This window comes from Pogona vitticeps, chromosome 5, assembly GCF_051106095.1.
Source record: "Pogona vitticeps strain Pit_001003342236 chromosome 5, PviZW2.1, whole genome shotgun sequence".
In the NCBI taxonomy this organism is placed as follows: domain Eukaryota; kingdom Metazoa; phylum Chordata; class Lepidosauria; order Squamata; family Agamidae; genus Pogona; species Pogona vitticeps.
In genome coordinates, this window is record NC_135787.1 from 144,267,017 (window position 1) to 144,290,478 (window position 23,462).

General features: G+C 39.8%; 1 protein-coding gene across 1 annotated transcript in view; it reads left to right on the forward strand.

Annotated features, from left to right (window-relative positions):
* Positions 1-23,462, forward strand: part of CAND1 (cullin associated and neddylation dissociated 1) — a 33,318-nt gene continuing 9,856 nt past the window's right edge. Inside the window, exons 1-11 of the mRNA XM_020786009.3 lie at positions 1-455; positions 4,625-4,768; positions 10,794-10,948; positions 13,113-13,236; positions 15,476-15,732; positions 15,830-15,935; positions 17,054-17,199; positions 17,651-17,943; positions 18,401-18,542; positions 20,957-22,450; positions 23,237-23,332. Of these exons, the coding sequence (XP_020641668.1) occupies positions 388-455; positions 4,625-4,768; positions 10,794-10,948; positions 13,113-13,236; positions 15,476-15,732; positions 15,830-15,935; positions 17,054-17,199; positions 17,651-17,943; positions 18,401-18,542; positions 20,957-22,450; positions 23,237-23,332 (3,025 nt within the window). The 5' untranslated portion in view covers positions 1-387. The remainder of the gene's footprint in view (positions 456-4,624; positions 4,769-10,793; positions 10,949-13,112; positions 13,237-15,475; positions 15,733-15,829; positions 15,936-17,053; positions 17,200-17,650; positions 17,944-18,400; positions 18,543-20,956; positions 22,451-23,236; positions 23,333-23,462) is intronic.

Below are 23,462 nucleotides of genomic sequence, written 5' to 3' on the forward strand. Positions count from 1 at the left end.
AACAGACAGTGGGCTGTTGGGTCCTTCTTAAATCGTCTACGAGAGAAAGAGCGAGAGGCCGTCCGTTCGTTCCCTCAGTTCTTCCTCCCCTCCAGCCCTTCCCCTTTTTTCCCGCGCAACCGCCAGTCACTAGCGATGATAGGGACCCCCTCACGCCGCTCCCACTGATCCGCCCCGCTCCCGGTTCCTCCTCCTCCAGCGCCGCCACGGGCAAAGGACCGCGCGGGATTCTTGCCGCCAAGCAGGCGCCGCTGCGCTCCCTTGCCGAACCCGGCTCTCCCGCCCTGCCCGTCCGGTCCCTTCCCTTTCTTCACTCGCAATCCCCGCCGCGTACAGCGCTGGGCGACGTGGAGCCGGCGAGACGCGGCCCTCCCCGGGACCAGCAACATGGCGAGTGCCTCGTACCACATCTCCAACCTGCTGGAGAAAATGACGTCGAGCGACAAGGACTTCAGGTAAGAGTCCGGCGGCGACCCCGCGTCGGCTCTCCGGAGGGCCGCCAAGGCCATTTCAGCCTTCCCCCGTCAAGCGTCCGCCGCTTTGGCCCTTTCCCGGAGCGGCTCCTGCCCCAAGAGTGGAGGGCAAGAGTGGATCGGAATCCTTGCCTTTGTACTCGGCACGAAGGCGGCAGCAGGGCCGCTCGGGGCCCCGGTTTGGTTGGGTCGTTTTAGTGTCCGTCCGACTCTGGAAGTTGCCGAAGAGTTTTTTCTTCTGCTGCTGACCCCAGCCTCCGCTTTCCTTGTTTCGTTATACTCAGTTGTTTGCTATGTAACTTGGACGTGCTTAAAAACAAACCATGTGCGATGCATGTCTTTACAGTATTTGGACGAAGGAGAAAGTGCGTTTAGTGGGGTTTATTCCTTAGGGTGTGTGGGATTATAGTCAGATAAGTTATGTATGTATATTTAATACCGTTTGAAATCTGTTTATAAGGATTGGGGAATGGAAGAGTTCGTCATTGAGACCAACTCTGGATTTCTGAGATTTCACTGATTCTTTGCTTAAATTCACTTAGTCATAGGATTTATATTTTGTCACCTTGTTAGGAAATATGTTTGGTGTATTGTTTGGATGCTTGCAAACCATGGTTTCTCGGTCTATTACTGATTTTCTTATTTACTGTGGGGAAATGGGAAGGTTTTGTTACTTGTGTAAATTATGGGTTAACACTTTTTTTTGAAGGTGTCAAACTTGAACTCACTGGGATTTGTTTTTAAATAAACTTGTGCAAGAACAACTTATATGAATATAAGGAGTGGTATAACATATTTACTTTGCTGGTGTTTTTTATTGAAACTTATATTCTAAATTTTTATTGGAAAAGTTAAGATTCATAGTCTTGTTTTGATTTTGTGGCAGTATGTGTTTCCTTTCATCACTGAAACACAAATTTAATAAAAATGCAAAAAAAAGGCTTCATTTTCCATTTCCCCCAAGGCATCAGTTACCACTGCTCTCTACACCTGTTGTTCCCACCTGTGACATGACAGCTTGTTTCTTTGGGTGGATTTGATTTGAATCACGATTTAAACGAAAGAATCGGATTGTTTTGGACAATTGAATTAAAAATGATTTTTTTTAAATTTAAATTCTGATTTAAATCAATATTTTTTTAAAAAAATCATTGCTTTTTATCCATCCTGCTACTCTGTAATAGGGTGAAAAAGCTATCTTAGCTTCCCATTGGTTTAAAAATGGGAACTTTTGAAATGTAACATAATTCTGTGTTCCTATAAATGCTTACCTACTTCATTTCTAATAAAGTGCACAAACCATAACATATGTCACCAGAAGAAATGTTAACTAATTTGCTGTATACAGTAGTGATGCACATATTTATCTTAATACAAATGGTTAAATAATAAAGTGCTTCAACATAGACTTTTGTGAAACGGATCTATAAAATGTAGTTATCAGTGTTGTATGAGTGAGAGAAAATAACTTTCATATTCTTTGTTACTGTGTTACAGATACATTAGAAATAAATACAATTATGACAGCTGAAAAAAATCATTCTCTTAACATTACAGCTGACCCATTAAATCAATAGCTTGTCAAAGATTGACTCATTAAAATCCCATTTATTTGGTGCATTTATTTTAATTGGGACTAAGCGATTTATGCCATTGCCCGAAATCCTTTTCTTTGTGCACAGTAACTCAGCCATGGAAACTCACTGGGGGTCTAGAACGGGTAAAGCCACTCAAGTATTTTATTTACCTTGAAAAGCCATATTAGTGTCACTGTAAGTCAGTTCAAACTAGAGACTACATAAGAACGAGAAGTCATAACTAAAATAGGCCCATTTGAATCAATGCAATTTATGGAGGAGCTGACTCATCAAATCCCACTGATTTAGTGGGCCTATTCTAGTGTGAGATATAATAATTGTTGTAAAGAATAATGTATTGAAGATATTATGTAATTTGGAAGAAGAGCTTTCCTTGAGTGTCAGCTTTTACAGTGCAGCATTTAGTTGGGTTTTATTGATGTAATCTTGTTTAATAAATGTGGCAAAGCTGTCTTGTTTTTCTTTCTATTCTCTAGCCAGTTTATTCCTCAAACGCTATGATTGTTGTGAATCAAAATGTATGATCTTACTCTCTTTAGTCATTAAGATGATTTTTGCAGTCCTTAAAATAGATCTGCTATAGCAGTGGTTCCTAACCTTGGGTAACCTAGGCGTTCTTGGACTGCAACTCCCAGAAATCCCGGCCAGCACAGCTGGTGGTGAAGGTTCCTGGGAATTGCAGTCCAAGAACACCTGGATAAGGCCAGTTTGGAAACCACTGTGCTATAGTACATCATGTGCTGACTTATGGTGACCCTTTTTCAGAATTTTCCAGGTAGAGAATACTTAGAAGTAGTTTACAAGTCTTTTCTTTTGGGGGCATCTTGGAACTGTACAGCTTGTCGAAGGCCAAGCAGGCTGTCTCTACTCACAGGAAGCACAGTGGGGAATTGAACTCCCAACCTCTGGCTCCACAGCCAGATATTTAAACCACTGAGTTATCTGTGCTAATGTACTGTCCAGTTTTCCCTGTGACCTGGGAAATATAGCCTAGTATCTAAAGGATTCTGGAGAAAGGCATGTAAAAAAAATACTAAAGGACTATTCTTATGCCACTGGAACTACAGTGGTGCCTTGCATAGCGACGATAATCGGTGCAGCAAAAATTGCTGCAAAGCGATTTTGTCGCTATGCGATTTTAAAAAGCCCATAGGAATGCATTGAAACCCCTTCAATGCATTCCTATGGGCTTAAGACTAACCTTTAAGCGAAGATCCTCCATAGGGCGGCCATTTTTGCTGCCCGGTAAACAAGGAATCCGTCCCAAAAAACAGTGGGCGGCCATTTTTTTTACCCGGCGGCCATTTGGGACCCGCCGATCAGCTGTTAAAAAATCATCACTCTGCGATGATCGGTAAGCGAAACAGGGTACCGATCATCGCAAAGCGATTTTTGCCCTTTTAAAACATCGTAATGCGATCGCTTTTGCGATCACAAAATCTTCATCGCTATGCGATTTCGTCGTTAAACGGGGCGCCCGTTAAGTGAGGCACCACTGTATTGCTTTTCTCACTTGTCACATTGGAATGAATATCTGCTTTTGTTGAACTGATTGTTCAGTTTCAAATATACATATTTTGATGTATTTGTTCCATTTTATCAATATTGTGATGAGCCTTAAGCACTTCGTTTGGAAATGGATATAAAGCTATTGAATCAACTTAAAAGTAACAGGAACAACAGAAAGCAGGAAACTGTCTTTCAACTAGCAAAACAACTGGTATAGCTGTCTGCATGAGTCTTAAGAAGTTACCAATTGGTTCTGAACTTACAATATCAAGCAACAGCTGGAAACTTTTCTTAGCCATAAATATGAATTGTTGAGTGCTAAGCACTAGACTTACCAAGAAGCAGAATAACTGCAAGTACAGTAGGACCCCTATACAGTATCTGCAAGGGATGTACCATGGACACCTGAAACCATGGATATGAGGGAATCCTATATACAGCATACAGAGGGGCGGGACAAAGGCCACTAGGGGACATATAAATTGTATGTAGGTGGTATGTATGATATACATAGCACTATCAACTTTAGTTTGTGACAGATGTTTGCATCACTTTTTTAAAATTCTGATTTACTGTAATTTATTTATTGATAGTCTGTATTTATGCCATAAAAGCTGATATGTAATATCTTCCACAGTGTCCTCCATCCATGCAGTGAATGGAGCCAGATCTGTTTAGTATTGTTTAGGCTGCTGTGTTATATCCTTTTGAGATATATATTGGGAGCTATCTATATTTTGCTGCAGCATAAATATATTGTATATGGTAGACTCTGCAATTGAATAAAATATTCCAGTAGTAGAACAAATGCTCCAGGTATGATTGCTGTGACAGTGGTAGTCATGATGAAGTCTTTTCTCATCTTAACACTAAAAAGTGACATGTTTTATTAGCTGTAGTACTGTATATTGATTGAGAATACCACAGTTGATTTGCAATAAGTATAAACAGATTTGCCACTGAGTAGTACAAAAATTAATTACACAGATTGTGGAAATACTGTATAATACTGTGCAAGCTGATTTGACTTTTTCTTTTGCTTAGGTTTATGGCAACAAATGACTTGATGACTGAACTACAGAAAGATTCTATCAAATTAGATGATGATAGTGAAAGAAAGGTTGTGAAAATGATCTTGAAGTTGCTGGAAGATAAAAATGGTGAAGTGCAAAATTTAGCAGTTAAATGGTATGTATCTCTGATTAGTTTGAAAATTCTTGGACATGGATACGACTGTATATACAGAAGAAACAAATTACTTTGTAGTTGTTTTTAGAAACACCAAGTCCAATACCTGTGAAAAAGGCATTAGATTAACTGATGTATATAGGTATCTCTTGTTCATATGTATTCATATGAATTCTTTTTTTTTAATGTCATGTTCTAGTGAATGAAATATTGCTGCTTATTCTGAGCTCCTGCTAGGCAGTTTCATTGACTAGCCATGAGAAAAAGAGTTGCCATTCAATTTTCCTGCATAATTCATAGTTTTATAAGCGTCTTGTCAAGGCTTCCCCTTTGCATATAGGGTACAGTATAAGAGAAGGAACAGAGAATCACTGCCAGTATGATATAGTGAGTAGAAGTGATATTGGTTAAAACCACTCCTAAAATATTGCATGCTCGGGGTTTCTTTCTGATGTGAGGATATAGTGTCCTTTAAACTAGGGATCCCCAACCCCCAGTCCACAGCCCGGTGCCAGTCCGTGGCCTTGGCAAGACCGGGCCACGGAGACAGATCTCCTCCCTGCACGTACCCCTGCCCACATGCACACATGGCCTGCCCACATGCACATGTGGCCCGCCCACACGCATACGTGGCCTGCTCCCATGCACGCATGGGTGCCCCACGCATGCGTGTGAGTGCACCCCACACATGCATGTAATCCCACTCTGTGCATGCGTCCAACCCCGCCCCATCCATCTGCGAGTGCGCCCTACCCCCCACAAGAATGGGGGTGCCCCCTCAGCCAGTCCGTGGTTCGGAAAAGGTTGGGAACCACTGCTATAAACTACCTAGTAAAGTTGCTAATATTCAAATAAATATTTTCAGTGTTTAGATGCCTCCTGAATGAATAAGAACACAAGAAGGATTCTTGCTTCCTATTTGACATATTTGTACTTGTATTCTGTAAGATCAGTTTTAAATTGTCCTAGGTTATTTTTAGAGAAATACAGATACTTATACATATAGAGAGAGCTCCTCTGAGTGAAACCACCATTTGGGCAACAACAGCTTGCATATTGTGAGAAATAAGAAACTTTACCACTAGATACTTTTACTTCTGCTGAGGATTCCTGCTCTTAATATCATTTTGCCTAGTGCTTGGACATTTTTACAGATCTGTTATAAAGTGTGAGGTAAATTTTTCACTTAGATAGGATCATAAGAAACAATGTCAGGCAATAGTAGTGCTGACATCATCCTTCAGACACATAGAATTTCTAAAGAAACATTCAAGCCTTGTACTCTCTTGCCTTTAAGAAGAAGAAAAAAATGTCTTTCTTGGTTTGCAATTCTTGCAGCTCTATCAAAAGTGGGAGTACCGTTTCCCCAAAAATAAGACAGGGTCTTATATTATTTTTTTGCTCCAAAAGTACATTAGGCCTCATTTTCAGGGGATGTTTTATTATATTTTTTTCATGTACAACAATCTATAGTACATTTATTCAAATGTAGTCATGTCATCTTCTGGTTGCTGCACAACGGTGGAGGGCGGGGTTTCACTTAACTAGGGTTTATTTTGGGGGCAGGGCTTATATTACAAGCATCCTGAGAAATCCTACTAAGGCTTATTTTCAGGTTAGGTCTTATTTTCAGGGTAACAGGGTACCTTTAAAAAGTTCATCAAATGTATGATTTTTCAGTTTCCCCCCTCCTTAGTACATGATCCTCTGCCACTGTCAAAGAATCAGAGTAGGTTTCTTTATAAAAAGTTGAGAAAGAGCCTTAGGGTTTTGCTTTCATGTAAGCTCACATTATCTGTTAGAATGTCACATATTTCTTGTCACTGATTATGCAGTTGTCTCTTAGTACAGTTTTTGTAGCTGCTTTGAGGTTGTTACAATGAGTTACTGAAAATATGGTCAAGAGAAACTTCATTAAATAAGGTTGTAGGTTAATTGACTGCATATCTGTGAGCTTTCTGAGTCAGAATTCAATAATGTAATCTAGTAACACTGCAATCCTCCATGTGTCCCCAAAGTCAGCACTGGTGGTCTTGTGAACTCTATGGAGCTAAATTTCAGGCAGCATAGAGCTACAAGCAGAAGCAGAGAAGAAAGCTCCTTTAGGAATACTAGTGCCTTGTTGTATGTAACCCAAGGTTCATATTGCTGGTTATTGTTTGTTTTATTTACAGTATTTATGGATATCCTTTTTGCCAGCATGAAATTCAGGTGATTTTCATAGATAGGACTTGTCTCCTTTCTTGGCATTGAACTGTCCTGCTTAGCTTTAGCAAAACAGCTGCAGCATATCTCCTCAGACCATGCCCTGGGAACCCACAGATGGACTGAGTGGCATGCTTGAGAATTGAGTAGTACTTCATGTTTTGTTTTTTTAAGTTTACATTGCCATGTATCATTATATCCCCACATAGTAGGTTAGGGTACTGTAACTGCAGCTCTTTAGAATTTGTGGACTGCACCTCCTGGCATCACTCAACACTTGCTGTGTTGGATAGGATTTTATTAGAGTTACAATTTCATAAAATCTTGAAGGTCACTGTGGTGTTCACCCTTGTTATGCAAAATAAGTAATGCATTATTTGTGTTCTGTGCTGATGTGGTTGAGAGGTGGGGACACCAGAGATGTTAAAAAGGTGGAGCCTGAGAGGAGAAGAGAGAGTAGAGTTCAGTCAGAGTTAGAGAGAGATAGTTGGGAGATCTGAGGTGGGATTAGTCTGAGGAGTGAATAGTAACCTGTGAGGTTTAAATAGAAGATTGATGCATGATGAAGCTGACGTAAATACTTATGAGTTATTAAAGAAACATCTGTAATTAATAAACCTGTTTTAAGAAAAAGTAAAAACTGAATGGACCTTCATCTTTTCTAAGTAAAGTACATTGATTTAGTGGTGACAATGTGTGAAAAGGTGTTTGGTTTGCCTTCATGTGCTCTGTGTTTGGAAGAGAAACAGGCTACGAGGGGCAAACGTCACAGTCACTGTTGTCTATTCCTACTGCATAGCTTTACCACTAATTATATTTCTGCTGAAGATTCCTGCTCTTAATCTCATGTTTTTCTAGTGTTTGGACATTTTTCCAAATCTGTTGTAAAGTGTGAGATAAATGTTTCATTCAGGTAAGACCAGAAGCAGGGAGCTTATTCATAAAAATAATGAAAACTTTTAGCAGTGAGATTCGACAGAGTGACCACCAATTCTGTGTTTCTAAGCTTTTAATTTTTACTTTAAAAGTTGCAAGATAAGATCAGTTTAATCTACTTCTCCAAACCTTTTAATCTGCTATTTCATATGTTTGAGAAGTTTTACAAGAGCTGATAACAGGGTGAATAGGTTCTATGTATTCTTGAAGGCTTTCACGGCTGGGATCTGATGCTTGTTGTAGGTTTTTCAGGCTGTTTGGCTGTGTTCTGGAGGTTTTTCTTCCAAACATTTCGCCAGTCTCTGTGGCTGGCATCTTCAGAGGACAAACGTTAGACCTCTGTGTTCTGGTGTAGTGTGTGGGATTGTTGAGTATTTGTAGCTGTGGGATGAGCTTTTTCATCACTGCACACAAAAGACTAGCTAACAACATCAATCACAGTGACAGATCATCTCCTCCCTTATCACAACAATATACCCATAACGAAAAAACACCCTGAGCAACATATCACCCAATCTTCTGAAAAGGACAAAAAGCTGATCCCACAGCTACAAATACTCAACTATCTCACATACTACACCAGAATACAGACATTCTGAATGTCTCAAAATATATCAGAAAGCTGACTTCATTCTCAGTCTTCCCCAGGGCCATTAGAATTAGAACAAACATTATTTTTCAACTTGAACCTTACTAATTTCTTAACCAAATTCAGATCATTGTGAATTTATAGAGGCTTAATTCATTCGTACTACCTTTGTACCAAACAATAATGTGTCTGTTATAGATTGATAACCATGGGGGCTCTTGCATAGGTAATGGTGTTTGTTTACTGAATTTTTTAAATCTCTCATCTAGTGGCATAACACTACTCTTGGCAATTTACACAAATAAGAACATAAAAACAGCAACCTCCCATTCATCAAAACATATGATTGTTAGCATTGATGGCAATCGAAAGAATAATGAGAATAGCATAATCATAGTAGACTGTCATGCATGAAGAATATCTCAGAAAGCTTCTCTAAATATATATTGTTGTGTGTGTTTTTAAAATCAATTTATGAAATGCTAGAAGGAAAGGGGCCTGGAGCACCTCTCCAGGCAGGATGTTCCCCAGAGTTGCAGCAACGACCAAGATGAGTAGAGCACTACTTTATCTATGGCCTTCCATAAGTTTTTAGACTGCAAGTTCCATGATCACTCGCCATTGGCTGTGCTAACTGAGGTTGAGAGGATTTGAATTCCAATCATACCTGGAAGGTCATAGAATGCCCACTTTATTGTAGGAGGCATCTCAAAGCTTCATCCTTTTGTAACCTTACTCCCTAGTTTCTTAAACTGGGAAAACTAGATTTTAAATAAAGTTCTTTGTGCCTAGGATGTGGTCTTTTCATTTGTGCTGGAATGTGCACTGTAGCATGGCAGCAGATGGTTTGAAAAATCATTTTATCTATATGCTAGTTTATATGTGCTTCCATTTAAGAGTGTTTACTTGCAAATATCAGCCTTTTTTCTGTCTTACATAGTGTCATGGTCTATTTTCAGTTGTTGCATTGGGTGGAAACCTGGGTGTGCAGAACCCTACAGCTATTCTAATAGACTTTAAAGTAAATCAGAATAAATGTGATTTTGAATTATTCATCCTCAAAGTCTTAAGAAAACCATTTATGTGGGAGGAGCCAGGGAATGGCTGGAAATTATTTTGTATTTTGGACTATTTCTTATTTTGTTGCTTTATAGATTTAGCATCTGTTTTTGTAAGTGAGAAGGAAATCTGTATATGGAAATGTTTGTGGTGCTAGCTGCAGGATAATCTTAATTAGAGATGGTGGTATTCATATACAAATACTGTACTAACGAGGGGCTGGTCCCTGCAGCCGGCCCATCCACTCATGTGTCTGCTGGCGGCGGCAGCCTCGCTCATCCTTCCAGTCACTCCTGGAGCTCTGCTCTCTTCCTGCTCGCCTGGCCACTCCAGGCAGTGGGAGGGAGGAAGAGCCTCCTTGCCAAGTGGCCAGGCCAACAGGAAGAGAGTGGAGCTCTAGGAGCAATTGGAAGGATGGGCGAGGCTGCTGCCGCCGGATTTGGGACCGGAAGGGCTGGCTGTAGGGGCTGGCCCCTTGTTAAGTCCTGCTGCATGGGGATATTCATATATGAATACCCCCATTTCTAGTCTTAATACACTCTCAAAATAACCCATAATGTTTGTTCAGTAGCAGCAGTTGTAAAATGCAACTACATTGCAGTGGGTTTATCTGAACAGGAAAAGCTGCACGATACAGGCAATAACTACATAATCAGAAATGATGCAGAGACTTTACTGTTAAAAGTTATACTGAGGAATAAATTATATTGGCAGGTATCCTATTTAACTGCTGAGCCGGTGATCCTTGCAGCACAGTCACACAGCATTGCACTGCTTGTGCACTCCTCTCACACTGCAATGCTTGTGGGACTTTTTGTGTAGGAGAAGCTCAATAATATATTGGTGGTTCACATTAGTTACTTTTGATTTCCTAATTCTTCTAGCTGTGGTATGTTTAGACATATTACTATTTCTGAGAAAATTCAGAGATGGCCGGTAGTTCTGGCTTTTAATGCTGTGTTAGAATTTTTTGTTGTTGAGTGGGGTTTTGTTTTGTGAAGATGCTTGTGGCATGTCTTTGAAATTAACATTTTCCCCCAATTAATAGGTTTTATTCATTTAACCCCAGCGTTTTAAGAAAGTAAGTAATACACTCAAATACAGAATTAGATATGAAACCTTTTGCTTTCATAGTCAAACTTTACTTGAAAATTGGGTAATGGCTTTCTTAAAAGTTATACTGCACTTTAATCTATTTTTTAAACACCAGTGAATATTGTTTGGGTTTCATTGCAGCCTCGGGCCTCTGGTGAGTAAGGTGAAAGAATACCAAGTGGAGACAATAGTAGATACCCTCTGTACTAACATGCTTTCTGATAAAGAGCAGCTACGTGATATTTCAAGCATCGGCCTTAAAACAGTCATTGGAGAACTTCCCCCTGCTTCCAGTGGTAATTTTTCTTTTTCTTCTCTGTATTTAGTTTGATCTTGGTTAATGAACTTGGGTTAAGATACATTTTTAACCAACACTGGAACATTTTAAGTTTAAGATAAAGTGCTTATCTGATCATTCACAACTGATGGAGGTGAGAGGAATGGTAATCCTTGTTGTTAAGTGTCCTTATTTTGTTTTGATTTTTAGTCATGGTGTTTGTGTGTTTGAGGAGAGAGGAAGAAAGAAGAATTTAAGAAGTAAAGCTGATGGGTTTACTGGTCCTTGATTGAGATTCACTATATGGTATTGTGCAGTAGTGCTCTATTAATGCAGCATGGCCCAGGCTTTATGCTGAGAATGTGCAGGTTGTGTGTATTGTAATGCTACCTTTTTTTGCACACTAAACTGTGCCTGCATTGTGTGGCATAGTTGTCACTTGCACTGCCCATTTTTGAGAGGGAAGGCTGTTTACAATAATCCAGTGGTCCTCTGATGCCTTTGGCTGGCAACTTTGTATTTCATCTGAGCTATCTTCAGTTAGGTCAGCGGTCCCCAAACTTTTTGGGACCATGGACCAGCTGAGCCTCTGAGGAAGGCAGCCCCCCCCAGGTGCGCGTGAGTGTGTGTACGCCTGTCCGCCAGTGCCAGCGTGAGAGCTCCCCCACCCCTTCATGCAAGCGCAGGGGCGCCTGTGTGCCTGCACACCCCTTCATGCAGGCGCTTGGGCACATGCATGAAGGGGTGGGGGAGCGCTGGCACTGGCACGCGCACAAAGTAGCTGTGGGGAGGGGAGGCCCTAAATGCTTTGATAAATAGCCAGTTTTAAACTTTGTATTGAACTAAGAGTAATGTTGTTACCATTTAGGCCTCAAGAAGGAATGCATTTTGTAACCAAGATGCTACCTCAGAAAGCTGCCTTATATTGTTAGCCCTTTTGACTAATCCTGCTCTTAGTCTCTTGGCTATCTGCTCTATTAATGTGAAGTGTAAATCTGAAATGGAGCAAAATCTTGATCAAACTTTTAAGGCACACAATCTTGGTTGCTATAATTGCTTTGGGAGGGCACTGATTTTAATGAAGCTGTGTTGTACTATCTAATTGAAATACGAATTCAATGAAAAGAGCCAGTTGCAGATCTTAACATTACTATATGGTAAAAATATTTTTAGAAAAGTAAAATTAATAGAGATAAATAATTGAATATTTTGAATCCGAAACGGGAAAATACATAATTCAGGAGGGTTTCTTTCCAGGTTTTTTTTAAACAACTTCTCACTTTAATTTTGCTTTGCTAATATGTGATGAATGTTAATTATTGTAATATAATTACCTAATAGTAGACTTTTTGTATAATTAGTTGCCCTTGAAAGAAACAAGTACTGTATAGTTAGCATGGTATAGTTGGTTCAGTATGTATGTTTCCAACTTGCAGATACAAAAACTATGAAAAAGATTTTGAGTTCTGCTTACACATGGAAACATCACAGTATTCTCTCCTTGTAATCTTGAGACTGAGTCCTGTTGCTTGGGTGGTCTGAACAACAACACCCCTGCCTGAGGGAAAGATCAGCAGTTAGGGAATGAGTATGTAAAAGTGTGTAGAAATACTTTAGAGAAGTTAAGGAAGGGAAAATACCACATAGAGCCTTGTGAACCTGGTTGGTAGACATTGAATGATGAACTTGAAAGACAAAAAGAGAAGGGTGATCAAGCACAGGATTGTAATAGAGGACTTCTTTTTTGGGGGGTAGACCTGTTTTACCAACTTGTTTTTCTAATATGCCTTCTAAAATTTAGACTCTAAATACCTTTTGATGAGAACAGCCAAGGTGGATTTGATTTAAATCATGAATATTATTTTTTCAAAAATTGGATTTTTTTGACTATTTAAATCAAAAGAGTTGCTTTAATTTAAATCATTATCTGATTTGAAAAATCATTGATTTTATCCATTCTAAGAACTGACTGGGAGTTTGAGAAGGGATTGACTTATAAATTGTGATTGCTATATTGTGGTCTGGTCTCTTTTAAATGCAGCATCAGTTTGCAAGGGTGGTATGTACTTCACTCGTTTACAGAATAGCCACTTGTTTTGTGAACACGGAAATTGATATGAATAACTTGTTACAGTTTTGGCGTAAATGTACACTGACATTTTTATGTTTTGTCATTTCTCCAGGTTCTGCATTAGCAGCTAATGTCTGTAAAAAGATCACTGGTCGTCTTACCAGTGCTATTGCCAAGCAAGAGGATGTATCAGTTCAGTTAGAGGCCTTGGACATAATGGCTGATATGCTGAGCAGGTAAGTAGGCAGGTAAACAGTTAATGGAATTAACAGCTGTTAATTCCATAAACGTCTAAACTTTTGTTCTTTTCTTTTTAAGTGGTTTTTTTGTCAAATTCCAAACAAAGACCTAAACACTTAGTGTATGACAAAACTAGACCTAAAATGTAAAAAGTATTGCATTATTAAAATAGTTTGTAACTATAACAAATTAAGAATAACATGTTAAAACTATAACAACCAGCTTAAAGTAATTATCCCAAAATACAACAGTAAAGCAGTTAAATTATTGTGAGCATTTTGTAGTTGTATAATTAACCATTGTGGATAATGTTTGTATGCAAATCAGATCTGAGAATTCTTTATTGAGAACAATATTAATGAACTTGTGTCGCTAAATATATAATGGTTAAAATGCAATTGTGCCATTCAGTGGATGCTACAGGAATGATACCATCAGTGGCAAATCACCACTAATTAAATCCTTCCTTTGGTGATTTTGGATTGTGTGTGACTATATTGCATTGTATATGAGTAGCATGCACCTCAAAATCACCAAAGGAAGCTTTTAATCAGTGATGATTTGTCACTGTTGATGATGATGTTCCCCCTGCACAAGTGGAGATGCACAACAGAGTTTCAACTAGTGGATGTGATGTGGAAATCTGAATTGCATTATTTTTGCCTTTGTTTTCAATAATTAAGGTAATATTCTTATGTATTGTTTAAGACAGGCGTCCCCAACCCCCGGTCCGCAACCTCAGCAGGACCGGGCTGTGGGCACAGAACTCCTGCCCCCGTGGCGCTGTTGCACACATGCACGTGAGCATGTGCTGCTCCTGCGAGTGCGTTGCGTGCATGCCTGCAAGCCACCCCCCATGAGCACCGCCGTGTGGATGCACACGACTGCACTCCACCCCTGTGAGGGCATTGAGCACATGCATGTGAGCATACCCCCCACGAGCGCATGAGCATGCGCGCCACCCCCTGTGCATGTCATGGCCCCCAAACCGGTCTGCAGTTGGGAAAGGGTTGGGGACCACTGGTTTAAGACATACAGTGGTACCTCGACTTACAAACTTAATCCGTTTTGGAACGACGTTTGTACATCGAAAAGTTTGTAAGTTGAAGTACCATTTCCCATTGAAATGTATGGAAATGGAATTAATCTGTTCCAACATTTCAAAAGGCAAAAAGGCAGGGGGGAAGGGCTGGAAATTTCAGTTTCCCGCCCTTTCTCCCTGCCTTTTTGGCTTCGGAGGTCTCAAAGGGCTTCCTCCGATGTCGGGGGGAAAGCCCTTTGAGACCTCTGAAGGTGCCGATCGCAGTGGCGGAGACCCCCAGGGAAGTCTCCCAGGTCTTGCCCACCACCATGGGAGACCTCCCTGGAGGTCCCTGCCGCTGCCCCAATGAGGGGCGGAAAGCCCTTTGAGAGCTCCGAAGGCAAAAAGGCAGAGAGAAAGGGCTGGAAATTGGAATTTTCTACTCTTTCTCCCTGCCTTTTTGCCTTTGGAGCTCTCAAAGGGCTTCCCCCCCCATGACATCAAAGGAAGTCCTTTGAGAGCTCCAAAGGTAAAAAGGCAGGGAGAAAGAGCAGGAAATTCGAATTTCCCGCCCTTTCTCCCTGCCTTTTTGCCTTCAGAGCTCTCAAAGGGCTTCCTCCGATGTTGGGGGGAAAGCTCTTTGAGACCTCCGAAGGTGCCGATCATGGCGGTGGGGACCCCTAGGGAGGTCTCCCATGGTGGCGGGAGACCTCCCTGGGGGTTCCCGCTGCCACAATCAACGCCTTTGGAGGTCTCAAAGGGCTTTCCCCCCAACATCGGAAGAAACCCTTTGAGCGCTCCGAAGGCAAAAGGGCTCCCCCCCCCCCCCCGACATCAGAGGAAGGCCTTTGAGAGCTCTGAAGACAAAAAGGCAGGGAGAAAGGGCGAGATATGTATTCAAATTTCCAGCCCATTCTCCCTGCCTTTTTGCAGGGAGCCATTTACGAACGGCTCCGTTCGCAAAAAATGGCATTGACTTGCGAACGGAGCCTCAACCTCATTCGTAGGTTGAGCTCCATTTGCAAGTCGATGCCAATTTTTGCCAGCGGAGCCGTTCGTAAATTGAAAAGTTTGTATCTAGGGATGTTTGTAAGTCGAGGGTTGACTGTACTTTAAAAGGAACAGCTTAGTGAAACAAGTGTTACTGAAATGCTTGGACAATACGTTATATTTACTGTCTGTTTTTTTCTGCATTTATTTTTGTCTGTTTTAAGGCAAGGAGGACTGCTCGTTAATTTCCATCCCTCTATTCTGACCTGTCTGCTTCCTCAGTTGACAAGTCCAAGACTTGCTGTGAGAAAAAGAACCATCATTGCTCTTGGCCATCTTGTTATGAGTTGTGGCAACATAGTGTTTGTTGACCTCATTGAGCATCTGTTGACAGAGCTTTCTAAAAATGATTCCATGTCAACAACTAGAACGTATATACAGTGTATTGCTGCCATCAGTAGGCAAGCAGGTCATAGAATAGGTAAATAAATTTACATGTTATTGAAGTCTTGCTATTTTTCATGTGAAAGTTTGCTAAATGTTTCATATGAATGACTGCTTCTGTTGTTTGCCATCAGGTGAATACCTTGAGAAAATTATCCCTTTGGTGGTAAAATTTTGTAATGTAGATGATGACGAGCTTCGAGAATATTGCATTCAAGCATTTGAATCTTTTGTTAGGAGGTAAGGTTTCCACAAGTGCAGTTTGTTTTTTGTTGGTTAGTGTTGAGAACAAGGTCTTTAGCAAGTGAGAAGAGTCTGGAGTAAAGTGTGGAGGAGGGAGGGTATTCTTACTAGAATCACATTGCTTTTTGAGTATTTGGTGTCATTGCAGTTTACTGATTGTGTTACTAACAGTGACTTTAATGGAGCTAAAACATAGTTCATGATTTAAATCATTTTGTGAGATTAAATGTAATTGTTATTTTGTTTTTTTACATGAAAGAAGTGTATTTTTGTTAGCATCTTGGTGCGTATTTTGCAGAGATGGGGATTTGCGTCAAGGGACTCATTGTCAAAAAATTGGTCTTAAGTCACACCAGTGACTCGAACTCGGCTAGGTTTTTGTAAAAAAATGACCTGGACTTGATTCAGGAGTTGGAACCCACCCTTTTCTTTTTTCTGTGGAAAAACTTGTTTTTAATAGGGACTTGGACTTGGGGCTTTGGGACTCAGGACTTGATACCAAAGACTTGGACTCAGACTTGTGACTTGTATCAAGGACTCAGACTTGGGACTCAGACCCCAAGACTTGGTTCAGCTGTCAAATATGTTATGGTGTTAGCTAATTGTTTTGCAGTGGCTTTTAGTAAATTGCTGTTGATGCCTCATTTTTAAAAATACAATGTACATTTTCAGGACTGCTTTTTAAAATAATTTTATTGAGTAGTGTAAGTCAAAGGGCTGTGTATAAATAGCTTCTGTTTTTTCTTGGAGTAAGTGTTAAGAATTGTTAAGTAAATAGGCTTTACTAATAATCGCGTGCCATCAAATCAATTCTCTTATGGCAACCCTTTCCAGTGTTTTCTAGGTAGGATGTACACAGAAGTGATTTGCCATTTCCTTCTTCTGGGGACACCCTAGGACTGTGCAGCTCACCCAAGGCTACACAGGCTAGGTCTTTTCCAGGTGGCACAATGGGGAATCAAATGCCCAACCTCTGGCTCCACAGTCAGATACCTCACTTACTATGTTATCCAGCCTGACTTTACTATATCAACACAATTGTTTTGTGTCATGCAGCTTGGTAGTAATGACATATCTTCAGTATTTACCTAATTGGTGTAACACTTACTACACAGGTGCCCTAAAGAAGTGTATCCTCATGTAACCACCATTATAAACATTTGTCTTAAATACCTTACATATGATCCAAATTACAATTACGATGATGAAGATGAAGATGAGAATGCTATGGATGCTGATGGTGGAGATGATGATGATCAAGGTAACTTGTGTTGGGAATGAAATATTCAAGGGCTAAATATAAGATGTATAAATTAAGTTACATTCTAAATGAAGTTATTTTCAAAAATTGATGACTGCTTCATTAGAAGGAGCCATTCTGTAATGAAAGTAATTTGCTTGTTACCAACTGAATTGTTGGGGAAAAACAGATTTTGTAGAGTGCAGATTAGCCATTAACAACCAGTGCAGAAGATGTGACAATACAATAGTGTTTTCTTGTAATACCCATTTGTTTCAACTGGGTTTGCATGAAAGAATTGCCTGCAAGATGGTTTCGCTGCAGATATATTTTCCATACAATTGTTTAATATTGCTGATTGTTTTGCTTTATTTTATACAAATCTAGTGTCCAGTGACTAAAATAAAAAACCATCTGTAGGCTATGAGCTTTAGTCATGATTATAAGATGGCATCTCTTTATTGCTTTCAAGGGAGTGATGATGAATATAGTGATGATGATGACATGAGCTGGAAAGTTAGACGTGCAGCTGCCAAATGCTTGGATGCTGTAGTTAGTACGCGGCATGAAATGCTTCCAGAGTTCTACAAGACAGTGTCTCCTGCTTTAATTGCTCGATTCAAGGAACGAGAGGAGAATGTAAAAGCAGATGTTTTCCATGCCTACCTTTCTCTTTTAAAACAAACTCGACCTGTGCAGAGTTGGCTTTGTGATCCTGATGCAATGGAACAAGGGGAGACCCCATTAACAATGCTTCAGAGTCAGGTAAATTGATAAAATGTCAGTGTTTTGTAGTCCAAAGTGTCAAATCGGACTGACTATGAAAACTTTTTAACAATAGTTCTCAAAGCAATATTTACGCTTTATTGTTCCTAACTATACTGAATCATTTGAAGTCAGATACTAGTGTAGATGTCTTCTAGCGTGTAGTCTAGACTTCCAGTCCAGCTAGTCAAGAGCTAGGGATGCTGTGCTAAAGATACTTGCTTGTGATTTGTGGAGACCTGCAGTATCCTCAGAAATTTGTGCTGTCACTAAATGGAGTCTTTTTATGCAGCTCATGTGGGAAGAAAATGCTGGACTAGATAGGCCTTTGGTTTGACCCAGCAGGGCTTTTTTTTCATTTGTGATCATATTTACTTAAGAAGCACCCATAATTTGTAGACTTTTATATATGAAAAATTAACTGCTCAGCAACATAACAAGTATGTAATAATTACAGGTTCCCAACATTGTTAAAGCCTTGCACAAACAGATGAAAGAAAAAAGTGTGAAGACTCGTCAGTGTTGTTTTAACATGCTAACTGAATTGGTCAATGTGTTGCCTGGTGCTCTCACACAGCACATTCCTGTACTTGTCCCAGGTATGAAAAATATATCTTAAACTTGCTTTTTAAATATTTCTTAAATTATAATCCTGCTGTCCAGTAGTATTTTCCATATGCTTGTGTTTTATTTAAAAGTTTGATTCTCAAATAGTTCTCAAAATAGTTTATTTTTCAGTATGTGTAACTTTATTTCATTTGTCTTGGAGTATTTGATTTGACTTCTGCATTTGGCAACTGATTGCCTAGAACACATTGAAGGAAAATAGATGCTATTAATTGGTGTTTTCTAAATGTACAGTGGGGTCTTGACTTAAGAACGGCTTAAGTTAAGAACATTTTGACGTAAGAACCGCTCTCATAGGAAAATATTGACTTGACTTACATAGATTTGAGTTAAGAACTGAAAAAAACCACGTGGGAGGCAGCGAAAGTGCAAAATTTGAACTTTCAGTTAACTGTTGGCCAGTGAAAAGGGTGCCTGTCTGCTTCCTGACTCCTCCCAGCGTTTAGAGAGTGGATTGGGAGACAGTCTTCAGACTGCCTGGTACTGTACTGCCTGGACTGTATTTTCCGTGCCTTCCCTGAACCTTTTTTGACCTAAGAAAAAAAGAAACAAAATATCCCCCTCTAGTGGTCGGAGGCAGAATAGCAGCTTCCCATTAGTTTCTATGGACGGAAAAGAGCAGATACGGATCAAATGGTTTTCAATGCATTCCTATGGGAAATGCAGATTTGACCTGAGAACTTTTTGACTTGAGAACCGCCTTCCAATACGGATTAAGTTCTCAAGTCAAGACCCCATTGTAGTAATAACAGTTTAGGCAAAGTACAGCATGAATGTGGCAGCTGGGCTGATGTCGGGTGTGAACAAATTTGATCATATCTCCCCAGTCTTGTTTCACCTGCATTGGCTTCCTGTTCTAGGCTATGTTCAAGTTTTTGATTCTGACCTACAAAACCCTTAACGGTTTGGGACCTTGCTATTTGTTGGAGTGTCTTTCCCAACAAACTTCAGTCTGTGCCACCTGATCCTCACAAGTTTTGCTCTAATGAGTTACTACACCAGGAGAGGCTAGGAACACCTCCACAAGAAATCAAGGCTTCTTGGTTGTGGCATTGTTCTTATGGAATGGGATCCCGTTAGAGCTTTACCAGGCCCCCTCCATCCTCTTCAAGAGGATGCTCAAGACAATGTTGTTTAAAGAAGTTTTTAAGGGCATCTCCTCTTAAATCACAATGTATTTGAGTCATTGGTCTTGCCATCTTTTAGGTTTGGTTTTACTGGGACAAATTTTGTTGTTGTTTGCTCTTGTTCCATTATTTACTGTTGATTTGTTGTTGATTGGCTGGATTTTTTTTCTTTGATTGTAACTGCCCAAAGTAGTGCCTGTTACTAAACCGTGTGGAATACAAGTGCACAAAATTAATTAATTAATAATTTTCTGTACTGTATCTGTTTTTACAGAGAATCAACTTATGAATACAGTGCATACAGCATCATGAATTCAGTGATAGAAGGAATAATGTAATAGAAAACATACTGTATAGTTCATGAAAGCAGTGGTGCAGAACTATACTGAGTTTGGGAACAACATGCATGTCTATAGATTTTCTGGCTTGTTTGATTTATTGAAGCTATGAGCAGTTTTTAATGCCTGTTTAATACATAAAGGATAGGACTGAGCCGAGGTAGGAGTTGTAGGAAATCAAAGAAATTAATGGTGAGGAAGAAAAGCAGAAAAGTAAGAGGAGTGATGCAAGAATGAGTGAAACAAAAATAATGGGAAGGAGATTGCAGAAAAATGAGAGGTTTGTGTATACGTGTTTGTCTTCTTTATATTGTTCTCTGCCAATCTCTCTTCTTTATTTTAGTAGCAAATTCTAATTCCATACTAGGGAAGCAAGTGTATATCAAAAGCATATAATACCTGAGTGGCAAGAATAGAAAAATGAATGGGACTAGTTCCAGGATCTACTCTACTTCTTCCCACTTCATTTTTAAGATACTTTCTATCAAACTCTTTTGCATAGTGACATGAAGTTATTCGATCAGGTGGTTGCTGCTAAGCTAATGTAGGACATTTTGACTGCTGACTGTGTGTGGAGGAGCTGAGAAGGGACCAAGGACAATCTGACATTCAGGGATTGCTGATTAGGCTTTGGTTGTGCCAGAACCAGAACTAAGACTAAATTGGCTGGTGTTTACATGAACTGCTTTGACTTGGAAAATGATTTTGGGTTTAAAAAATTGAATCAAATGGTAGTGCAAGAGTTTATAAAACTGACCTTTTATTGAGGATCATTAAACAAATGGATAAGCTATCAAATTGTAGTTTCTTGTCTCTGATACATACAGTATGTTTTAGTGTATGTTTTCTTTAGATCAGATATTGGGAATTATATCTATTGTCATCTGCAGTTGTGTGAAATAATGTTACTTTCTCTTACAGGCATAATTTTTTCACTGAATGACAAATCAAGTTCCTCTAACCTGAAGATAGATGCTTTATCATGTCTTTATGTGATCCTCTGTAATCACGCTCCCCAAGTGTTTCATCCACATGTTCAAGCTTTGGTGCCTCCTGTTGTCACTTGCGTTGGAGATCCATTCTACAAAATAACATCAGAGGCACTTTTGGTTACGCAGCAACTTGTGAAAGTCATTCGCCCTCTAGATCAGTCGTCATCTTTTGATGCCACTCCTTATATCAAAGATCTGTTTACTTGTACAATCAAGAGACTGAAAGCTGCTGACATTGACCAGGAAGTAAAAGAGAGGGCAATCTCCTGTATGGGCCAAATTATTTGCAGTCTTGGGGACAATCTTGGCTCTGACCTACCTAGTACACTTCAGATCTTCCTAGAAAGACTGAAAAATGAGATCACTCGACTAACCACTGTAAAAGCTTTGACACTGATAGCTGGTTCTCCTCTGAAGATAGATCTGAGGCCAGTTCTAGGAGAAGGCGTTCCTATTCTTGCTTCTTTCCTCAGAAAGAACCAGCGAGCTTTGAAACTTGGAACTCTTGCGGCTTTAGATATCTTAATCAAAAACTATAGTGACAGCTTGACAGCTGCTATGATTGATGCTGTCTTGGATGAGCTTCCACCTCTTATCAGTGAGAGTGATATGCATGTTTCACAAATGGCCATCAGTTTTCTGACCACCCTAGCTAAAGTTTATCCTTCTTCCCTTTCAAAAATCAGTGGCTCCATACTGAATGAACTTATTGGGCTAGTGAGGTCCCCACTATTACAGGGTGGAGCACTTAGTGCCATGCTAGAATTTTTCCAAGCTCTGGTTGTGACTGGAACAAGTAATTTGGGATATATGGATCTATTGCGGATGTTAACAGGGCCAGTGTACTCTCAGAGTACAGCACTTACTCATAAGCAGTCTTACTACTCCATTGCCAAATGCGTAGCGGCCCTTACACGAGCTTGCCCCAAAGAGGGACCAGCAGTAGTGGGTCAGTTTATTCAAGATGTCAAGAACTCAAGGTCTACAGATTCCATTCGTCTCTTAGCTTTACTTTCTCTTGGGGAAGTTGGACATCACATTGACTTAAGTGGACAAATAGAACTAAAATCTGTAATATTAGAAGCATTCTCTTCTCCTAGTGAAGAAGTGAAGTCTGCAGCTTCTTATGCACTGGGCAGCATCAGTGTCGGCAATCTTCCCGAATATCTCCCATTTGTCCTACAAGAAATAACTAGCCAGCCTAAAAGGCAATACCTTCTGCTCCATTCCTTGAAAGAAATAATTAGCTCTGCATCAGTGCAAGGTCTCAAACCATATGTGGAGAGCATCTGGTCTTTGCTCCTGAAACACTGTGAGTGTGCAGAAGAAGGCACCAGGAATGTGGTTGCTGAATGCCTGGGGAAGCTTACTTTAATAGATCCAGAGACTCTGCTTCCACGTCTCAAAGGATATTTGGCATCAGGTTTGTATACATCTTCATGTAATCTATTCAGATCCCCCCCCCCCCCAATAACTTGCTTCTCCCAGAACGGTCTTGTTCAGGTGTAATAAGTTGAAGCTGGAGTGAATATGTAACTATGTTTTTTAAATACACCTATGCTTAAAATGTACCATCTGCAGATTTGTTAAAGATAACATACGTCTGAATTTAATCTTTGTCAAGTTGGGATTTGATTTAAATCAAAATGACTTAAACCATGATTTAAGTTATTTCTGTGAAAGATTTGATTAAATAATGTGATTTCTCTCCCCAAAAATGCACTCTTGCTTGTATAATCTTAATACTTATTTTTCAGAATCCCCTTGCACAGATTGACCTTATGCAGTAAGTCTCTCTTCATTGACACCTGTGGTGTCAGAAAGTGTGTGTGTGGATAGAGAAGGGTCTTTGCTCAAAATTGCTGAGGGACAATTGCTAAGATTGCCAGTCTGAAAGAATTAGTATATCTCAAGGAAATTGCTGAAAATGATCCTGGTTATTTTAAGAGACCTTCCAAGAATTTCCAGAATTATATCAGAAGAAAAGCTTCAGACATAACCACAGTCAGAAATTGAAAATAGGGTTGATCAGATCTGTTACTTGTTTTTAAAAGATTATTAGGCCATTTTTATGAAACTAAGCAGCTAGCTTCTGTACTCAGAATGTTAGAAGGAAGAGGCTATAAGAAATAGTATGTAGGTGAAGAAGATATCAGCACTTTTTAAATTAAACATGATTTAGTTATTATGACTAATTCTTTGCTATTAGGATCATCATATGCTCGAAGTTCAGTGGTCACTGCTGTGAAATTCACAATCTCGGATCATCCACAGCCCATAGACCCACTATTAAAGAATTGCATAGGTGAGTGGAACTGCTTTGTGTTTCAGCCAATGCGTATTTCTGTAGGCACTGTTGTGGAGTGGCTACCATGTCAATCTCAGCAGTGTATTTATTTTTATTTGTTGTAAAACAAGATGTGATTTCTCAGTGT